At 35.1% G+C, this 22,593-nt stretch overlaps 1 protein-coding gene across 2 annotated transcripts in view; it reads right to left on the bottom strand.

Moving 5' to 3' along the window:
• The window catches only part of igsf9b (immunoglobulin superfamily, member 9b), a 38,386-nt gene extending 16,182 nt beyond the window's left edge, over positions 1–22,204 (bottom strand). The window contains exons 1-4 of one of the 2 annotated variants that reach the window (XM_052604910.1): positions 21,900–22,204; positions 21,736–21,806; positions 10,855–10,949; positions 8,195–8,401 (exon numbers count right to left, since the gene is read on the bottom strand). In XM_052604910.1, the coding sequence (XP_052460870.1) occupies positions 8,195–8,401; positions 10,855–10,915 (268 nt within the window). In that variant the 5' untranslated portion in view covers positions 10,916–10,949; positions 21,736–21,806; positions 21,900–22,204. Of the gene's footprint in view, positions 1–8,194; positions 8,402–10,854; positions 10,950–21,735 lie in introns of both variants that reach the window. The other variant, XM_052604909.1, reaches the window with a different exon arrangement.
• Positions 22,205–22,593: the final 389 nt, after the last annotated feature.

The following is a 22,593-nucleotide window of genomic DNA, read 5'->3' as shown; positions in this document are numbered from 1 at the left end:
CAACCAAGATTTTTTGTTTAAATTAGAATAATAATTCAGTGTCCACACATACTATCAGAACACTTTACTATAAAATTTCAAAGAGTGACAAGTATGTGTTTGTTTAGATTTATCTCTCAAACCCTATCAATTAAAAAAATTGATCATATCATTAAAAATGTTTTAATGGTATATATTGTGAGCCGTATTTGCAGGAAAATAACAAAGATAACACTGGTTGGCTGATTTAAACTACAAGAACAAACATGGTTGCAAATAATTTGCTAGTAACGGACAATAATAATAATACAAAAAAAAATACAAAAAAATAAAAACAAATAAATATATATAATCATTATGTAATTGGTGTAACTTTAGTTTCACTAAGATGCAACTATAGTTTTTATTAAAATTGTAAATATCTTTTTCTGTTTTTAATTTTAATTGAAGTTTTAGCAATTGTGTTGCACTTTTGTAATTTTTTTTTTTTTTCGTAAATGTCCATATACCGGTAGTTTTCATTATTTTTTTTATTTCAATTTTAGTTATTAACTAAACTAAATGAAACTGAAAAATATGACCAACTAGCTTAAATAAGATTTTTCTTTTCAAGTTAAGGTTGATTTTATTTTAAGTAACAAAAAATGTTTTACCGTTTTAGAACTATAATAACTCTGATTTAAAAAAAATTTAATCATGAATATTTATTATGATTTTTTATATTATTAATAATTACTGATGTCATTATTAAATTACATAAATATTAACATTTGAAATATTAACAACATTTTTAAATGATAAACAAATAACATTAATACATTTAAATGAACAATTTAATATTTAAAATAAAATATAAATAGTGTCAAATTAACATTTTAAATATTACATCATATTTAAATAAAACATATTATTATATAGATTATCTATATATCATAATATTAGATAAAAACTATGAAATATATAAAAAAATAAATAGAAAATTAAATAGATAATAATAAAATAAAATAATGAAATAAAATGTATAACTGGCGAATCATTTTCTAAAACGTGTTTACTTTTGAATGTCTGTAAATAGAGGAAATAGCTGTTTGCTTTCACAGTGTATTTATAACATCTATCACCAGCCAAACTGTGAACCTTTTGGTGGCATCCTGAGATTATCACTGTCCCCATCTGGCCATCATAAAAAAGTGCTCACTGCGGGTGGCCTCTTCCGCTGTCCGGCTGTGGAAAGCAAACACGGAGCGTTCAGTTTAGTTTAGCCTACTCTATCTGTCCCGTGTTGTCTTGTTCATGCTGATCTTTTCCATCCCTCTCTGCTAAACTGAAGGGATAACCTCTCTATTGTCTGTGGTCAACGGAAAGCCCTGCGACTCTCGCCGTCACGTTCAGTCTGAATGTGTCACAAAAAAACACATGGCTCCTATGGAGAACCACAGATTGTGTTGAGAAAGGCCTTGAACTTGTTTTTTTTGTGTGAGTTGGTGGATGACAGGGCCCTGCTGCATTATGGGATGTGTTTAGATTTGAATACAATCACACGTCTAGATTTAGGGGGTGAACGGATCCCCTGCCCTATCAGCTTCTAACCCCCTTTTGCTGCCCCCCCCCTCCACCCCTTCAGCCACTATAATCTCTCGAAGCCTCTATGAATAGCTCTTTGTCGTGGGATAGATTACAGTTAACGCTGTCCTTGTTGGTCTCCGTCTGGCAGGCTTTAGCCCTCATCCCACAGATCCGACTGAGGTACAGACACAGGGGCTAAAGCTTGTGCCCCGAAGGCACAGATCGATAGAGCAAAGATTGTACTGCCACCTGTTTCAACCAGCCATTGCTAAACGACCAGCACGGATTATTGGGAAACCCTTTAAATGGCTCTAGATGTCAGTTATTAACATATAACGCTGATCCAGAGCTTTGGAATGTCTTAATGTGCATGTGCTAGTAAATGATTGGCTAGAGAAACATCCATGTAAAAGTTCAAACAAAAGTGTCTCAGGTGCAAACATATGTTGGGTATTTAACTCTGTTTTTCAATATTTTTTAAGACTCTTTTTCTCACTAAGGTTTATTTGCATTTATTTGATTAGCAATATAGTAAATTATAAAAAATATTGTGAATAATATTGTGAATTATTATTATAATTTTTTTAATGTAATTTATTTTAAAATGCTTATTATTCCAGTGAGTCAAAGCTGAGTTTTCAGCATCATTCCTCCAGTCTTCAGTGTCACATGAACTTCAGAAATCATGAAAATATACTGCTCACATTTCATTTCTGACTGACAAAAGTGGCGCTGGAAACCATGATGTATTTGTTTCAGGATTCTTTGATAAACAGAAAGCATTTGAAATATAAATCTTTTGTAACATCATAAATGTCTTTCATGTCGTTTTTTGATCAATTCAACACATCCTTTCTGAATTTGGACACCAGCAGCCAAAATTACTGACCCCAAACTTTTGAATAGTAGTGTACATTGTATATGATATTATGATTAGTAAAAAAAAACTTAATATGTAATTCAAAAGAATCAAAAGATATTACAAACAGGCTTTGGCCTAGCAATGCATAGCAATTTATGACTCCAGCCAATACATTTTTCTATGATTAGCTTTAGTTAATAGTTTTATTCTGTACTTTTAATGCATGATGTCCACCTCCGGTTACCCGTTTGTAGTTTCAGGAGTTAAAAGCATGTATAAAATCTCCCAGTGGAGGAGAAGCCAAGCATGGTGATCCCAATACCACAGACCCGCGGCGTAAAATTGGTCTGATCTGGTTTCTTGATGCCCCAGATTAAACCCATGTCTTTGTTTGATGCAGTTCTTCTTCTTCTTGGACTCTGGGAACATGATATCCCTAGTTTCTTTGCTCTTTTTTTTGCAGGAAGACTACACCTGTTCAGTCGGAGCAGAAAGACAGGTTTCAGGGTAAACTCAAAGTCTTCAGTCTACATTTTTTTTACCATTGTTTCATCCTGCTGATTAAACACTTGAAGTTACCTAGACTTAAGTTGAGGAATGTAAGAAATGCGAAACCAAAACCAGTGTAAACCAAAGGTCAAGCAAAGGTAACGCGGCTTTGCCTTTGAATAGATCTGGCGATGAAAGAGTTAATCGGTGAATAGCTGATGAGTTGGGGCAGGAGATGTGCTGAATAAGGAGACTGCATGTCGTGTTTAGATACGGGGAATGAAACTGCTTTTGATTTGAAGATTTATATGAGATTTAGAGTCAGGGATAATTTAATGCAAAATCAAAACATTGTTGAAACATTATGACAACATTATTGCATGATTAAATTCCCTGTCATGGAAACATTGACTGATTCTTCTCACGTGCCTCGACTAAATCAGACGGGGATGGGAAAAGAGCTAAAATAAAACCAGGATGGTCTTCCTTCACTCCATGAGGCTTTTGTGGGCAGTGTGCCACAGCTGTCAGCATGTGGCCTTCCCAGCCCATCTGAGCCAAACCCAGACCTGATCAAAGTGGTCTAACCACCCAAGAATGCAATTAGCTCCCACGCTAATCTGAAATTCAGTGTATATCGTTTGGAAACTTCAACATGGCCCTTCTTGGCTTGGATTTGGTGTCAGCGGCAATGGATGCGATGTACAAAGACACTGACTAAGGCCCCGTCCACACGAAGACGCGTTTCTGTGAATACGCACAAATTTTTTATCGGATAGGCGTTTCGTCCACACGGATCCGACGTTTTCGAAAGGTGAAACCGCTATTTTTTGAAACCGGGTCCCAGAGTGGATAAATTTGAAAACGCCGTCTTTGCGTTTTCGTCTGGACGGCTAATCTGTGTTCTGAAACGATGACGTCATCAGCCCACGACTCCCCCCTAGTCAGACACCTCTGCGTCACGTAACAGCAACAAAAACACGAACAAACACTGAACGATTGTCTTTTTATTAACTAACATTAACACTGATTAATAAATGTATTGTTCCATGTTCGTTTGTGTACCACGCGCAAGGTTTATGAGCATAGTCCAAGTCTTCTTCTCTGTTTTTAGTGTATCTCTGTGGCAGAATTACAACGCCACATACTGGTCTGGCATGTATACTACATCATTTTGCGGTTTCGTGTGGACGTGGATATTTCTTGAGACGAGGAAAAAAAAGATCGGATTGGGGTAAGCTCCGTCTCTGTGTGGACGGGGCCTAAAGTACAAATAAAATGTCTGACTTGAAGGCGCGGTCACACTAGACTTTAAACGTGCGAAAATATTTCGGACGCCGCTGCGAATATGGGTTGGGAGCAAGATACCCTAAGCAATAAAAAATTATAAAACGTCCTCATTAAAATGTATCATCTGTTCCTGTTTCCTGTTGACATACAGCTTCTTTTATATATATATATATATATATATTTTATATAAAATAGGACGCTGCTCTACAGCTAAAGTTATATAGCGCTTCCTTCATTTTTGAATTTCTGTACAGAGAGGTCATGCAGTGACGTATCGATCTTCTACTGGTTCCACATCTTCACGTGATGCGAATTCGCAGGTCAGAGTTCACCAAACTTGAACTTTGGAATGCAGCGAAATGCGAAATTTTTCGCATAAGCTTGCGTTTCCGGTCTGATGCATTCGCATGCGTATGAATGGAAGTCAATGGAGAGAAAAGTGCAGTGTGACCGCCCCATGACACGAAAGAGAAGAAATTATTGAATATTGAATAAAAAAAATTTGTTTTCTTATGTGCAACAATAGTATTCAATTATGTATGGTCAGAAAGCTCTCAGATTTCATCAAATATATCTTAATTTGTGTTCTGAAGATGAACGGAGGTCTTACAGGTTTGGAACAACATAAGGGTTAGTAATTAATGACAGAATCTTTTCATTTTTGGGTGGATTATCCCTTTAAGGGACTTTAAATATTTTAAAAACCCTAAAGTGGCATTATGATGTAAGTTAATGATAATAAATAATAATAAAAACTTTCTGAGCAAAAATTGTTTCTACAATATTTTTTCAGTGTAGTTCTGATAATAAAAGCATGATCTATATGATTCATTTTGTAGCTCTATTTGAAAATGTGAGCAGGTCAGGTTTTATCTTGTCGTTCCTGTCGTGGTGTGAGGTTTAGCGGTGCGGTCTGGGAACGTTACTTCCTTCAGTCTTTAATTTGAGAGGGGAAGTACATCAGATTCAAAACCGTAAGAGGCTTCATCTGTTGCCAGACATAGGAGTAAAATGAAACACAGATGCAGCTTAGAGAGAGAGAGAGAGAGAGAGAAATGAAGATGCGATTTCTTCCTTTCACTGACCTTATTCCTTATTCATGATTTGTCAATGTTTGTTTTATCAGGAAGTCTGCTTTTTTCCACAATTTCTTCTTTTGCCCAGATCTTTCTGTAACCCGTGACTCACCACAGAACAAATCTTAAGTGATTTTGCATTGGTTTCCTCCAGGGTGCTGACAGACACCACAGTATCAGGTCAAGACACAGAGGGGCTCATCTGAGAAACACATGCACAGCACAGCCCATTGGGAAAACATGGACATTTCCATTTGGTCTCCAATCAAAACCTGTTCAAGTGAAACAAACGTGGACCACACCAGAGCTGATGTCAATGAGACCTGAGGGCTGCTCTTACAAAAAGACCGTAGTTGTACTTTGGTGAAAGCATGGTACAAAGATGCTATCAGATAAATAAGCCTCAATATTTATCCGAACACTTGGAGAACATGGTATTTTAAAGAAGAGACTTGATCATGTTTATTGTGACCCATAATAACAATAAACAATAAGCAGATAATAACTAACAATAATAACTAATCATTATACTACATCAAGAAAATATAGCACATTAAGAAACTTAAGATAATAATAAAATGTTTTAGTTAAAAATAGAAATTTAATTGTTTTTATATATTTAAACAATTTAAAGAATGATAAAATATTTAGATATAGTTATAATAATCTATATAAAATTATGAAAATGATTAATTATAAAGTATATATATATATATATATATGTGTGTGTGTGTGTGTGTGTGTGTGTGTGTGCGTGTGTATGTGTGTGTGTGTGTGTGTGTGTGTGTGTGTGTGTATATATATATATATATATAAGAAATTCTAATATTACAATTAAAGGACCAATAATAGAATTGTATTTTATAAAATAATATTAATCATAATAAAAATAATAAGATTTTTATTATGTTATTATATAAAATATAATAATGAGAATTATATTTATATATATATATATATATATAGACACACACACACTCACACACACACATATATAAAAAATTATAGAATTTGTTTATATAATTATAAATTAATTTAATATGATTTAATTATAAATATAACAGATTTCATATCATAATTTGAATAAGATCCATGCACACACAAGTAAAGAGGAATAATCAATAATAAAATAGATATAAAAGTGTGGAAAATATTGATCAAACCCATTATCTGTCCATCTCTACATCAAAAGATAAAATTGTGTATGTCCAAAAAAAAAAAAAAAAGACAAATATGGATTTTTTTTTTATTATTACAAGAGACTGGGAGTGAAGTCACTTAATGTATTTTGCATGCTGACACAATGATGGGATAGTAACCTTTATAAATCATTATAAATTACATATTATTCCCACACCTTCTGTTCGTTCTTTAAGCAGTCCTGCTGAAAAACTATTTTCTCTCTTACTGGGTCAAACCCACTGGATCCCTGCAGAGACACGCGGCCCGCTGCAGTTTAACCCCAGTGCTCTTAATCCAGGGTCCCACTCAATACCCACGACCCCCATGGGCCATAACGTCTGCGCACCCCTCCTCCCCATCCGCCCCCTCTCTATCTGCATTCATTACTGCCTGCGCCCCTTCTCTCTTCTCCCTTCAGCATCTCTACTAAACACAAACGCTACATGATTACAGGGCACTTGTTTGGGTGGGTCATTTGGGGATATTTGTTTAACAACACAATGCCCCTCCCCCTTCAATAAATTCCAGAGCATGACCCCTCCCTCATCTGCACCGGGGCAAACGGCTGTATTTACACCACAAGCACCTCTCCGGAAACAAGTAAGCACTCAAACAGCATTGAAAGTTGTTTTAAGGAAACTCTTGGTGAATTGCCCGGGAAATCAGCCTTTTGCAGGCCGTGTGTCGGCATCTTTTGGAGAAACAACAACAGGAACTATCGGGGGCTACTGAGTGGATGAAGTATATTGCCTCTTTGGGTCTAAACAAGTGATTGTAAAACTCAGGACTGCATTTAAAGCACCCTACGGTCTCTCTTAACAATAGCAATAAACCTTTAGACAGCTTTCAGCAACCCAAGCGTTAAAAATCCAGCTGCATCTGAGAAGATTTTTCAGCAAGTGCCTCATATATAAAACTATACAATTCAAATAAATCAGAAATTTTGTCATCAACCTTATTGTCTACTGTCATTCTAAACCATATCATTTTAGTTTTTTTTTTTTGGTAATTCTTAAATCTCCAAAGATACACACACACACACACACACACACATATATATTTTTTAGAAATACTATTTCTTGTTTTTGTATATTTATTTAGTCTTAATAATAAACATCAAAAATAAAATTGTACTATTAACAGCAAGATTATTTTCAATAATAATAATTAGTATGATAATAACAATTACTATTATTATTATTATTATTGAGTTGATGAAGTCTAAAGAAGTCTAACCAAGACATATTATTACTATTGTATTACTATTAATAATAGTAGTAGTAGTAGCACTACTATTTGATTAAATTCATTATTACTATTACATATTCATATTGTCATAGTCATACAAAATAAAAATTAATTTTCCAATATTGAAGCTTTTTTTATAACATTATAATTCATATATTTTATTTGTGAGATAAAGTGCTATTTGACATTAGTGTAATGTAATTATAAACATTAAAAAAAAAAAATTAAATGTATGCATTTAGCAGATGCTTTTATCCAAAGCGACTTACAATGTATTCAGGCTATACATTTTTACCTATCATGTGTTCCCGGGGAATCGAACCCACAACCTTGCGCTTGACAGTGCAATGCTCTACCAATTGAGCTACAGGAACACTACGATACATTACATTACATTAGCACATACAATTCAAAGCACATACAAGTCTAAAGGCTACATAAGTTCCTCTGTGTCTCCTGCAGGACTAATGGGAAACTGATTTCTGTCCGCGGTGACGCTCACCTCTGTAGTTAGGATGCACTCGTGGGGTGTAGTTGCCAAATTTGATGAGGATGGGGACGTTGTACCCCAGCCGGACCCACTCCACCACATGCAAGGGAAACAGATTGGGTGTGGTGTCCCCTTCTGATGGAGGTGTCAGACTGCAGCCCAGCTCAGCAAAACCCCCGACTCTTCCCCGGACCACCGTCTCAGCGCTCAGAGAAAGTCCTGACGAACACAAGCATCCACATGTCATCTGGAAAAACTGATTAGACTCTTCCTTGCTGGAAAGACCATCATAAACCAGCATGCATTTCCATGCTTCTTTAGATTAAGATGGTTAAGGCAGGTCTATGCTTATTTATGTAGTTTTGTGCTGGTCTAGACTGATTTATTCTGGTTTCAGATGTATTTATGCATGATAGCCTTGGTTGTGCTGTTCCAGACTAATCTATGTCGGTTTAGAGTCAGTTCAGATGGATATATGTGCTTAGTCCTGGTCTAGACTGTTTTATGATTGTTAGTAGTGTTTTTGAGCTGCTTCAGAGTAATATATATTGGTTTGCAGTGGTTTTTAGCTTTTCCAGACTGATTTATTCTGGTTTAGAGCTGGTCCAGATACATTTCTGGCTAGTTTTGGTCTAGACTGATTTATGCTGGTTGTTTTAAAAGATTATATTACTGTAGTTTAGAGCTAGTCCAGATGGATGTATGCAGGTTAGTGCTGGTCTAGACTGTTTTACGCTTGTCAGTGATGGTTTAGATATGTCCAAGCAAATGTATCCTGGTTTATAATTGGTCCAGATGGATTTCTGCTGGTTATTGCTGGTCTAGTTGAGTTGATCAAGATGTATTTATTTTGATTTAGTTTTGTATAAGATGGATTTCTGCTGGTTATTGCTGACCTAGACTTTTTTCAGCATGGAGAGATGTGCTAGTCATGTGACAAGGCACTTATTTTGACAAAGTAATGCAATTTATAAGGTTAATTCATTTAGTTCTCAAAATAGTCATCAGAAGAACAATACATCACGAGGAACAGATAACAAACACCCTGCATGAGTTCTGTTCGCACTCACAGTGTGTAGATCAAATTCACAGGGTGTAAAAGACCAATATTTGTCAATGGAGGCAAGTACTTCCTTTACACTGTGTACTTAATGATACAACCAGCAGTTCTGATGTCCTGGAGAAAGTAAAAGAGGAATGATAGGATACATACAGGAACGAGAGCCAGAGGAGAATGTGAGATGGAAAATGAGAGTGTGACTGAGAAAAACAAGACACAAAAGAGAAATAGGAGGGTGGTGTCACAAAAACACACACTAAATGGGGGCGCATGCAAATCCTGATTAAGAGGGGTAGGGTGCCAAAGAGATGACATGCATGTGAAAGTGACGTGACATTCAGCCAAGTATGGTGACCCATACTCAGAATTTGTGCTCTGCATTTAACCCATCCGAAGTGCACACACACAGAGCAGTGAACACACACACACACACACTGTGAGCACACACCCGGAGCAGTGGGCAGCCATTTATGCTGCGGCACCCAGGGAGCAGTTGGGGGTTCAATGCCTTGCTCAAGGGCACCTAAGTCGTGGTATTGAAGGTGGAGAGAGAACTGTACATGCACTCACCCCACCCACAATTCCTGCCGGCCTGGGACTAGAACCCACAACCTTTCGTTTGGGAGTCCGACTCTCTAACCATTAGGCAACGGCTTCCAAACAGCACAGACAAAAGAAGCATCGTAAGGGTCAATCAATAAAATATATATATAAAAAATGTTATGGGTAAATTAAACATTTTTATGGGTAAATTATTTTAAAATATTATTTATATATATATATATATATATATATATATATATTTATATATATATATATATATATATATATATATATATATATATATATATATATATTATACAATATATATTTATATAATATATAATACTATATATATATATATATATATATATATATATATATATATATATATATATATATATATATATATATATATAGTATAATAAAATAATTTACCCTTAAAATATAAATAAAATGATATAATTGTATAATATATTATATAAATAATATTTTAAAATACTTTTTCAGAAGAAAATAAACAACAAAATCTAATTTGCATTACCTTAATTTAGTAATAAATGATCTTGTTCATTAAACTTAAGTACAACTATTATTTATATTTTTCAATTTACAGAAAAGAGAATGAGTTTAATATTTGTGAGATTACAGACTAAGCGGAGTCAGTCTGTAGACTCTCAAACTCACAAGTTTCAAACCCATCGGGGCAGTTTTGCACCTCTTGTGCCATAGCGGCCCCATGCACCTCATCTAGTCTGCGATTAAAGGGTAATCTCTCAAAAGTGATGCCCGCTGACAGAACCACAACCCCCCCCCCCCGCCCTGTCCCAAGACCCCCTGAGGTGCACACATGGCCAGCCTCCCCCAAGACTCACACCCCGTGCCTCGAGAGAAGGGAAATCTAAATCCCAGACCGATCTAAATCTGGATTTGCTGATTTCATTTTTTTACAGGAAGGATTTGATCCCTTTTCCCCCAAATGTTTGGGGTCTTTGCTCCTTAATACCATCTTAAATATCACAAATGCTCTCGCTTGTATAGATTGTGTAGCATAAGCCACAGAAATACTTACGCAGTAAAGAGAGGGTGGCCGCGACGGTGACATTCAGAAGCCAGAGTTTCTTCTGTACCATGGTAAACACTCAAATACCATCACACACACCCCACCTGAAACACAGAGACACACACATAAGTCAGTTCTGAGGACTCTCGGTCTAAGATAAGACAACATGAGGAATATTTCCCGGCTCAGAGTGTTATGTTCTTTACAGACGTAATCCATTACACCCATCTCACGTTATCATTTAATACTTGCACATTTCCTTATTAGAAAAATATTGAGACTTTAAACAATATGTCTAGGTCATATTTCACCACAATCACGCAAAAGAACGATTTATTCACAAATCAGATAACTCTGGCCTGCATCATGTTTGCTGAATGAAATCAAATTAGTGTTGCAAATTTTGGGGTGCTGATTGCAATAATAATGCCTCCAAAAGCATTCTGACAAAATATGGTGCATTTCGTAACACTTTTGATTTTGACAAACATATTTAAGGTGAAGAAGTCTTGTATCATCTCTTAATTAGAGAAAAACTACAAAGGCCTGCTTCGTGTCTTCATTTGAGTCAGGTTACCAACTTGACTTCAGCTGAAATACACATGAATAATATTATTTTATGCCTAATTTTAATTATTTAATTTTAATTAATTTCTCCTCTGCAGAAACATTTGACTGCTTTTGTTGTTTTGGTAAGTGTAATGAAACATATACATATACATATATATATATATATATATATATATATATATATATATATATAGTTTTTATTTATCATAAATAAATAAAAATATATTTTTTTATTTTCTGTAATTTTTATTAGCGTATAAAGTCAAGTTTTAGTTATTAGTCAAGTTAAACAAGTGAAAATGAGAAATGCTGCAAACAGCTAAAGATAAAATGCATTTTAAATATACTTTTTATTATATTATATATAAATCACATGTATAAATGCATTTTTTCATTCATGTTTATTTTATTTAAAGAAATGCATTTTTTTAAATGTTTTTATTTTAGTTTTAGTTAACTATAATGACCTTGATCTTAACTTCCCATGATTGGTTGACCTGCTCCTTCTCTATTGAAAATGTGAGTGCTGTTTGTCCATGCAAAACAATTATCCACATTAATGCAATACTTCATGGTGCATGAGCAATAGAAGATAATAAATAAATAAATACAAAGAAAACAAGAAAATCATGATTTTTTTATTTAAAAAAAAAAAAATTGTGCATGAGAAATAGTAATTGTGTTTTTTTTTGTTTTTTTTTTTCAGCTAAAAACATTTTACCTACTAAAATACAGTGGTTCAACCATCAGGAAACCTCCCTGTTATCTCAAACATCACCCGACAGTGACCCAGAAAGTGAACACACCCCGCAGTTTACAATAACTCTCCGCTCTGTTTAATATTTCTCTCCAGTATTGTGGAGGAGTTTCCCAACAAAGTGCCTGGAAATGAAAGCAGAAGTTGTTTAATACAGCGCTGGCAAGCATCCACTCGTATGATTGAGCACCTGAGAGCAGCAAAATCCCCCCAGCAACCCATCTCCCACCATTCAAAGCCACTAATACCAGCTTATTACTTTAAGTTAATTAAGTTAATTAAAGCCCGAGTTGGAGGGGGAGGATATTTTTAGAAGCCATGCGCAAAGCATCCGAACGCATTTTGCTTGGTTTGTCTTTCTGCACAAATCTATGAAAGAGAACGCAACAAAAATCAGAAGTACATAATGGTAAAGGTACCAGATATCGTGGTTACATTCGCTCTGGCACATCAAACAAGTCAAATTTCGCCAGGGGACTATAAATCTCATTTTCATTCTTTCCAGCCCAAATCACAAGACAGAGTTCCACAACACAGTGGAAAGAAATTGGCTGAACAACCACAGGTATGAAATAAACCATACACTTCTGCTGTTTCCACATCAACATCCTCCACTTGGAAAATGCCTTTGGTGTCAAGAAAAAATATCCTTTTCAAAAAAGTAAGTGTATATTGTGTTACACCAAAATATTCTTTCCTATCATACGGTAACAACAGCACTTATTAACATAATTGGTGTAGGAAATACTTAGAGATGTTCCGATACCCTTTTTCTCTTCCCGATACCGATTCCGATACCTGGGCTCAGGGTATCGGCCGATACCGAGTACTGATCCGATACCTGGGTGTATATCTGTATATACAGCTGTATATACTACTAGCCCTGTGTAAATTGCTAGAATTTTTTTATGGTGTGCTTCAGACAGATCCCTCAATAAAACATGAACAAATACATGGTGAACTACTGTATTTATTACAGTATTTTTATTATCTAACATGAATTTGACAGTATTATTTATTTTCTTATGCAAAAAAGAACTTCAAATGCAGCCAAAAATCTAACACCGCAAACTAAAAAAGGTATTTAAGTTTTACAATATAACTGTATAAAAAAACTGCAACAAATAAGTCTAGGAATATAAAAAAAGATCTATTAATCAGATAATCTCTAACAAGTAAAAAACAAGTAAAAAACAAGCAACCATCTAGGCATAATTATTATTATTATAGAGATGTATTATTATTACTGTAGGCTACAACAGTAGCTTTATATATTGTCAATTTACTCATGTAAACCAAACATTTATTTTAATGGGCTGCCATGAAGATCTTTGAGTGTCTGTGTTTATGATATGACAGTATTCTCAAATGAAACGGTAAATTCTCATGAAGTGACGGTTTATGCGTTCGTGTCCTCATGACACACAGCAGAGACTACAAAACAGCGAGCTCTCGCGCATCTGTGCCAGTCACCCACAGAGATGTAGATTTTGCGGGAGTAATATTTAAATAGTATTTTGCAGTTTAATATTCACAGACACTAGTATATATTCGGCTACTGTCTGGAGCCCTGCGTTTTGACTTACACGGAAGCGACTGAACGCAGTTGCCGGTACTGAATATACTCGAGAGTCTGTAACTACCGGTACTACAGAGACATACTGCTAACCACTGATCTATAATATAGAAGCGGCTTCACTGTCTTTTGGCAGTTTAGAATGTGATAAGTGATCCAGTCATATATAGATAAGGGCTGCTAACGCGTTTTCATTTCTTCTTCGCTGCTCTAAACAGGGGTTGCTTGTGGCAACACAGCACAACTTCCTGTGTTTTCAATGCATTTTGAGCAGCGAAGAAGAACCGTGCAGCGGTTAGGCAAAGCTTGCGGTCATAACTAGGTCTTTTTTAAGAAAATGGTATCGGATCGGTATATGGGTTCATGTACTCGCCGATGCCGATGCCAGAATTTGTTGTGGTATCGGAGATATTTCCGATACTAGTATCGGAATCGGAACAACTCTAGAAATACTGCATAAGTGAAGTCATACTGTAAATAAACGGTTTGAAAATGACTAGCAAAAATTGTTTAGTTTATACAAGGCACAGCTTTGCTAAAGTCGTATGAACACACTTAAATCTTCTTCACACTGAACTGTTACTGAAAGTTTTTCTGGGGAACCAAAAATGGTTCTTCTATGACATTAGATGCAAAAAAACCTCTTTGTATCCTTCATTTTTAAGAGATCCAAAAGTCACAATCCCATGGGTAGAGTCATATCAGCTGAGGTTATAATGCCTCTGTTCTGGAGTCAGTGCTTTATTTGAAGACGCCTTTAGAGGTGCCAGATGAGGGCTGGGCATTGTGTGCCTCTGCGTGGAGTCTCTTACCAGTCAAGCTGTTCAACAAGGCCTCCTTGTGAAAGTGTCTTTCAGAGAGAGGAGTGCAAGCAGTGAAAGACAGACGGAGAGCAAAGCTTTCTGCCCTACGAGACTCCAGGTGTGTCTGACTCCAGCCAAAAGTACTAAACTACGCAACAAAAGTCAAGAATCTGTGCTCTGTGGTGAGACTGGGGGTATTTATTTAACAATAAATAATTTAAACACCCATTATAGTTGACCACCACGACATTAATAATAATAATCAGAAATGTTTCTTGAGCAGCAATGATTTCTGAAGGATCATGTGACTCTGAAGACTGGAGTAATGATGCTGAAAATTCTGCTTTAATCGCAGAAATACATTTTATTAAAAAATATGTTCATATATAAAACAGTTATTTCAAACTGTAACAACATTTGACTGATTTTACTGTATTTTAGATCAAATGAATGCAAGTTCTTTCAAAACCGCCCCAAACTTTAGAATATCCATCAGCCATCTTTTGTAACATAGATGTCATTACTGAACACTTTACTGCATCCTCACTGAATAAAAGCATTAATATCTTTAAAAATAAATAAATCTTACAGACCCCAAAAGTTTGAACAGTAGAGAATATTTGGAGGTTATCACATAACTCAACAACACGATACACTCTGATCTGAGTGACATGCACACACCCCATGAACTCAACCTTATGACATCTTCAAGAGGTGAAGCCCCCAAAACAGATGTTTAAGATAGTGAAGATATGCTCTAGACTGTCCCAAGGCATGATGGGACATGCTCTGCAAACCGTCTGATCTTTGATCCTGGCCTTGACTGTGGACGCTTAATAAAATGTCTTCAACACACCATCCAAAGCCAAAACAACTACATTGCCACTTGAAGTTTCGTTGAGACATGCTAAGACATGCACCATCTGTTATTGACCTAAGTGTGTCCACTGGGATGGCTTTAGCTGATAACAGACAATCTAGTTGGCACACGTTTCAGGCTGATCTGCTTTGATAGTTCACAGACTTAATTGACTAAATGAATCAAGTAATATGCAAGTGACACAGTTACAAGCCATTAATATATCTCCATGCAATATACCACTGATGTTTCATTTCACATGCTGGTAAGAGCTCTATGATCTACTTCTTTGACGTGATCAATTTGCCATGACTTCAGTTTAATTAACACTGGAGATGTAAGTACTCCAGTTCAAGCTGTTTGCTGGGCAACTTGCCACTTCCATCGCATTAGGAGCAATGTGTTCAAGTTATTCTCACCACAAGGTACTCTGACGAAGGTGTTTGTGTCGGGTGTATATTTCTGCAGGTGATGCAGGTTAAGAGTATTAAAGGGTCAACATGTCATCAGAAAGCAGAAGTTTGAATCTACTTCTCAGGAATCAAATGTCAAATGAGGTGGTTTACTCATCCGATGAGGATAACACCTGTTCAGTACACAGGTGCATTAAGAAGCACACATGCACCTCCAGCTAAAGCTTATAATGTTGAAATATTAAAATGTTTCCTTTACAACAACCTGAAATAGGTGGAAGTTTGAAGCACTACAATTAGTAACAGAAATAAAACTTAAATTGAAATAAAAATAAATCAATCCTATTTAGAAAAAAATAACAAAAGCATACAAATCAGATTATTACAAATGAAAATGATAATAATAAAATGATAATAAAAATATATTAATGTTATGCAAATAATTCTAACAGATTAAAACTTGAAAAAATATGCATTTCCGACTATCAAAAGCAGTGCATATTAAAAAAAAAACCTCTGAGATGAAGTAACAGAATATAGTGTAATCCTTTAATTGCACTTTAATATTGTGTTGTTTCATTTATTTATTTACTTTTTTTTTCTAAACTGTCTTTCTAATAATTTTAAAATTAGATGTTTATTAATTGTTATTTACTTTTTCTCCTTTTTCTCATACGCAAGTGCCACATAAACAAACTGTTTTCAATTTTGTTTATTAAAAAAAAGAGGTTCTTTCTGAAAGCTTCAGCGTAGGAATCATGCAAACGTCACTGAGGCCCATGTGAAAGCAGCTCCCGTGAGCTCTGGAGTACAGGCAGATGAAAGGTACATCAGTGGACACCTGCTCTTTGCTGCAGTGAACAGCGTGGACAGTCCGCCACAGACACAGCCTGATTAGCAGCTGTATTATGCTGAAGCTAATCCAGGATGATCCACAGGGCTCCAGCACAGGCCAAGCTGAATGACCCGGGTCAGAGGAAGAGCAGTAAGCCAGCAGTCATCCTGTGGCATTATGATGGCTCTTCTAGGGGTGGGTGACTGTTGATGGTGGAAATATCCTGTGCCATGGGATTTAACACGTTTCATTTCATTTAAATCAACAATAAATGAAACTAGTGATTGATTGATGTGATTTTTCAATAGATGAAGCAAAAGAGAAATATGGCCAATACTGCATGTCTCTAATCTAAGGAGACACATATGAAAAGCCGACCATAAATCAACAAATATAAGACCCAAAATAAATCCCATACAGACTTAGCCTACATTGAAAGAGGGACTACTTTTAATGTAGACCATGCAAAATACCCTAGCAACACTTTAGCAAGCCCCAAACAAATCTCATGCAGGCAACTTTTCAATGGGTAACAATGCTATTTTATTACTATTTATTATTAATAATAATGCAGGTGCTCATTTATTACAATTTGGAATATTACAATTTTTGTAGTAATTTTGTTATGTGGTTTTGTACTTTTTATTGGTTTTATTTAGTTATATTAGTTCTGTTTACTTTTCATTTATTTTTATTTCAGTTTGAGCAGTTTTAGTACTTCAACTCTTGCAACACTTCGATTTTCTTAATATTTTCATTCAATTTCATGTAATAGCTATATATTTTCTTCATTTCAGTGAATAAAAAATATTTTTAGTAGTACAATGTTCATTTTCAAGTTTTTTTATTTACATTTTTTTTTTAATTTCAGCTTTATTTCAATGAAGAATTTGTATAGCTTTAGTTTTAGCTCACAATAAAACATGTAAACCAAATATATTTTCTTCAGAACACAACATTTACTCAGAAATCACTATAAAATGTATTAAAAAGTAGACTTTGCAATGCCACTGATAATTTCAAAATGGCATACATTGGAGTTTCTATCGAATTATATGACTTCCTTTAGGCCACAATATCAGGCTCCATTGAGATTCCTGCTTTCATAAACACCACTTTCTCATCAGTTAATAAGGGCTCATTAGATCATTTTCCCATTTGTACAACATTTCTCACATTAGCAGTCCTTAGGGAAGGTTCATCCTGAACTGTTCTGCCAATGAGATACTCATATACCACTTATTATTATCACAGAAACCAGACCGAACAGCAATGATGATGTCCACATGTGCAGACCAGCCAATGGCAGTGAAGCACAACATCTGGGATCACAGGAAATCTTAAGTAGAGTCTTAGCAAAAACCTGGCTCAAAATAAGTCAGGAAATATCACTTGATGACATGATGTGTCTATAAACACCCATGGGAGTCCTGCTGCCAAATACTGCTCAAGTGGCTTTGATTTCTCTCCAGTGCAGATCACTGATGCTAAAATGCAATGAAACTACCACCACCCAGCTAGATCTGTGAGGTAAAACCTTTAAACTTGGTCTTGTGACTTTGCCATGCATGAACAAAACATGATTTGTATTACCCTGAGCCCATATACAATAACTCCATTTATAGATTGCATAAGCACTAACAAACATAATCTCCTTCAAATTCATGATTTAGCTTTTAGCTCCAAATGCATGGTCTGATAAAGTATAGACTAAAAGTAAACTAATTAAAGTTCAATTATTATGAAGACATCATGATGTAAAGAATGCATCATGTGAGTTTAGAAAACATACTGCTGATGAAAATATTAAAGAAATATGGAAGCTTGTTTCCAAGACTGAATAAAAAACAAATAGGTAACTGTGACTTTTTAATCAGTTTTTTCTTGCAAATGCGAGTTTACATATTTTTTTCTCAGATTTGTGAGATATAAACTTTCAATTGTAAGAAAATGTCAAAACTGATTTTTTTTTTCTTCAGAACTGGATTTTATTACTCTCAATTGCAAGTTTATATCTCACATTTCTGAGAAAAGTCAGGATTGTGAGATAAAGAGTCACAAATGTTAGAAAGAAAACTCAGTTACACTTTTTTTTATTTTACTTTTCTTTTTATCCCATGGCAGAAATGGGCTTCTATAAAGAATTAACACTGCAAGATTAACACTGAAAAAAATTAATTCAGAAAGAAAAGACAAAGAAAGAGTGAAAGTAACAAACATTGATAAGCAGACTAAATTTAAAGGACATATTCATTGTAAAATTCGAAAACTATGAGCTAGAAAATCTAAAAGGAATACATTATGTAATGCAATCATATAGTAGTGTTTGGCCGTTAATCTTGGTTTCGATGCACTTGTTAAAATTGATCGAATGTTACTTTGTGGTTGCAAGGTTGTTGCCCAAGTCCCTAAGTATGAGCCACAGTAATAGAAGATCTTTAATAAAAATCCCATTCATTTTCTCCATAAGGGAATTGATTTTAAATGTTATAAACCTTCAAGGACAGAATCACTATAAGATATGAAATTACTACTCGCTTTTGTCGAAGCCATAAACCCGCACTTTTTTGAGTACTGGTAATTCTTTTCAATAATTGTGTTTAACAGCAGGACTCCTGGTGAAAAACTACATTACCCATGATTCTGCTGAGAAATATCAACCAATCAGTGAATATGACAAGAAATTTGTGCCACCCACATCCATAATACACACTGAACTGAGGTAATGAAATTATGCAATCTCCCAAAAATCCTCAATAAGGCTTTTTTTTAATATGCTAAGTCCTCTATTCATAATGTTGCTTTTTACCATATTTTTATCCATCTTGTCTGAATCAGGAGATCAGAAATATGCACAGATAAAACACTGTTTACAGATAAAAAGTACATGTAACATTAACAGTCCCAGATCTAAACAGATAGGTTGAGATATATAACAAATATAACACATGTGACTTTTTCTACTGGATAAAGCATTATTTGGATTTAAACCAGGAAACGATGGTTTGAAGTAAAAACGTCTTAATCTTAGATTTGTTTCTTACAACCAAGCAACCTTTCACTTCTAAACACATTAACTGATGGACTGGAGTGCTGTGGATTACTTGTGTATTATTGTGATGTTTTTATCAGCTGTTTGGACTCTCATTCTGACGGCACCCATTCACTGCAGAGCATCCATTGATGAGCAAGTGATGGAATGCTACATTTCACCAAATATTTTTTAATGAAGAAACAAACTCATCTAAATCTTGGATGCCCTTTTTGGGGGGTTGGGGGGGGGGGGGTGTTCCCTATAGGAAAAATACTTCCATAAGAAAGCTGATGAAAAAGTAGCAGGACAATGTTGCACTCCACAGTGATAATTGTTATTATCTCGAGAAGCAGGTGGTTTGCTGCACTAGCACTGATTAATGGGAGCAAGTCAGACAGAAAGAGAACAATAAAATGCTTAAAGGTATCAAGATAACCATGATGACATTTGTTATCACTGTGACCTTTGCTCTTCCAGCAGCTGTGTGTATCATCACAACACTCTGTCTAATGTGGGTAAATAATATCTGCTTAAACAGTGTATGAAAGCATGAGATCCCGAGCAGAAGGTGAGTCGGTTCAGCTCATGACGTGTGACCCTCACCGCTCACTCTAGTTCAGGTTAAGATGTGCATTTGGTCATTGTTAGGCAAGACCCAGTGACCAAAGTATACCACAAACTAATCCAAGCGCAACTGGTTAAACAGCTTTAGTTAGCTTCTGCTAGTATATTTGGCAAACAGTAACTTTAACAATATTTATATTCACACAGCTCAGGTTCGTTTCTCTCTCTGAAATACAGCTCTCTTATCTTTTGACACACATATGGCCAATCAAGTGTAGAAACCGTGACAAAACATGATAAGATTGCAATCAAGGCCATTAAAGCATGTCCAATGCATCAATATTAGACTAGAAGGCCACACAGCTCAAATACGTACAGGTGTTAAATAATACAGTATATAGGTTATATGAGGTAATGGTGTATAAATGCTAAATGCTGAACAAAATATCACCCAACATCACAATATGCTTCAAATAATAATAGGGTTAAAATAAAAACAAAGCATGAAATAAAGTGTAACTTTAATTCAAATACTAAAAACATTTAACTTTAACTTTTACACACACAGTATATGCACACATACATATTCATATTATATATACACACTCTAACATATATATATGTGTAACATATATATATATTAGTATGCATCTCTGTATGTTTATACTAAATATTTATTTTACTAATTCAGAGATTTGTATTTTTCAGGTAAAACCAGAAGTTTGCTTAATAAATGAATAAATAAAAATAACTAGACACATATTTTTAAATATACAATATATAATACATGTACATTTGTATTAAATAAAATGTTTGAATATATTGTATTTGTTTTAGATGTTGACAACCACATAAAACCAAGAGTTCAATAAATAGATAAGATAACTTAAATAAAAACAAACAATATTGTTGATATTACATATATAATACATTGATATTAAATATATATATAATACAGATTATAGTTTTGATGTTTTAGATGTTGACAACCAGTGAAACCAAGAGCCTAATAAATAAATAAATAAGACACGTTTTTAGATATTACAACTACCTTTCACCCTAATAATTTATCTTTACTTCTATAAATATTTACACAGTATTCTATATTTATTCTGTATAAGCCACTTAAAAAGCCAAAGTACCCTTTTAAATGTTGTAGTATGACTACTAATAGCATACAATAAAATACCAAAAAAGTATTTGTCTAATGCAGTAGATGTAAAGTACTCTGAATGTGTCAGTAGTGGACAGGGCTGATATCCAGCATGTCCAGCTCTGGTCAGAGACTGTGTGCTGGTCATTGTTCTCATGAGAAGCACTGGACCTCACGTGCACCCCAGAAAACACACTTTTAAACAGAAATAAAGCCATGTAGAACAAAACACGCAACTGAACAGCATCTTCAGATGTTGCATGCAAAACGCGCAACAGACATCATGATTCAAAGAGAAGACTTGAACATATGAATGTGTCTCTTACCTGTTAGAGGCTTGACTCGTGATAACATGAAGGTGTGTCACTTCATCGATGGCTTTAAGGTTTTTCATCCACTTAAAAAAAGATACAAGATATATCCCCCTCAAAAACACTTAAACTATTCTTAAAAGTACTTTAGAAATCGCTTGAAAGGTTTAATAACAAACCCGGAGCCCGATTAGTCAATGCTACTGTGCGTCCAGCGTCTCTTTAAAACTTCCCGTACTCTGACGGTCAGAACAGCAGGTTTGATCCCAGCGCGGAAACCGTGCGTCCCGTGGGTTTGTTCGCACGTGAAACCTGTCGACTGCGTTAAACTGTGCCATTCAGACAAGTCTGTTTGACGTCCATTCAGATCCTGCTCCAGACTGAGGGGAAGGTACAGATTCCCGCGTCTCTTCACTCGCTCAGACTCAGTCCAGAGGAGACTGTGAGGTTACACACACGACTGCCTCGCGTTACAAACACCGACAGTGTGAAACACGACGAACACACACACACACACACACACTCTCTCTCTCTCTCACTCTCTCTCTCTCTCTCTCTCTCTCTCTCTCTCTCTCTCTCTCCTAATCGTAAGAGGAAAAAAGTTTTGCCATTGTTTTTGGAACACAATAAAAATATATTGTTTTAGGAAAACATCAACAACAACAATAATAATAATAATAACAATAACTATTATTATTATTATTATTAACATGCTTTCTATGTTAAAAAATGAATAATATATCCCTTTTGTAAATTAAATTTGATGTGAAAACCAAAATGCAACGTTGCAGTAATCAAAATGATTATTGTGGCAACAATTTGTTTTTGTTTATTGGAATATTGGAATAACAGCATTTTTACGAACCGATTTCA

The sequence above is a fragment of the Carassius gibelio genome, chromosome A8, assembly GCF_023724105.1.
Source record: "Carassius gibelio isolate Cgi1373 ecotype wild population from Czech Republic chromosome A8, carGib1.2-hapl.c, whole genome shotgun sequence".
In the NCBI taxonomy this organism is placed as follows: domain Eukaryota; kingdom Metazoa; phylum Chordata; class Actinopteri; order Cypriniformes; family Cyprinidae; genus Carassius; species Carassius gibelio.
Note: the sequence above shows the minus strand (reverse complement) of the source record. Positions and strands in the feature narration are given on the sequence as shown.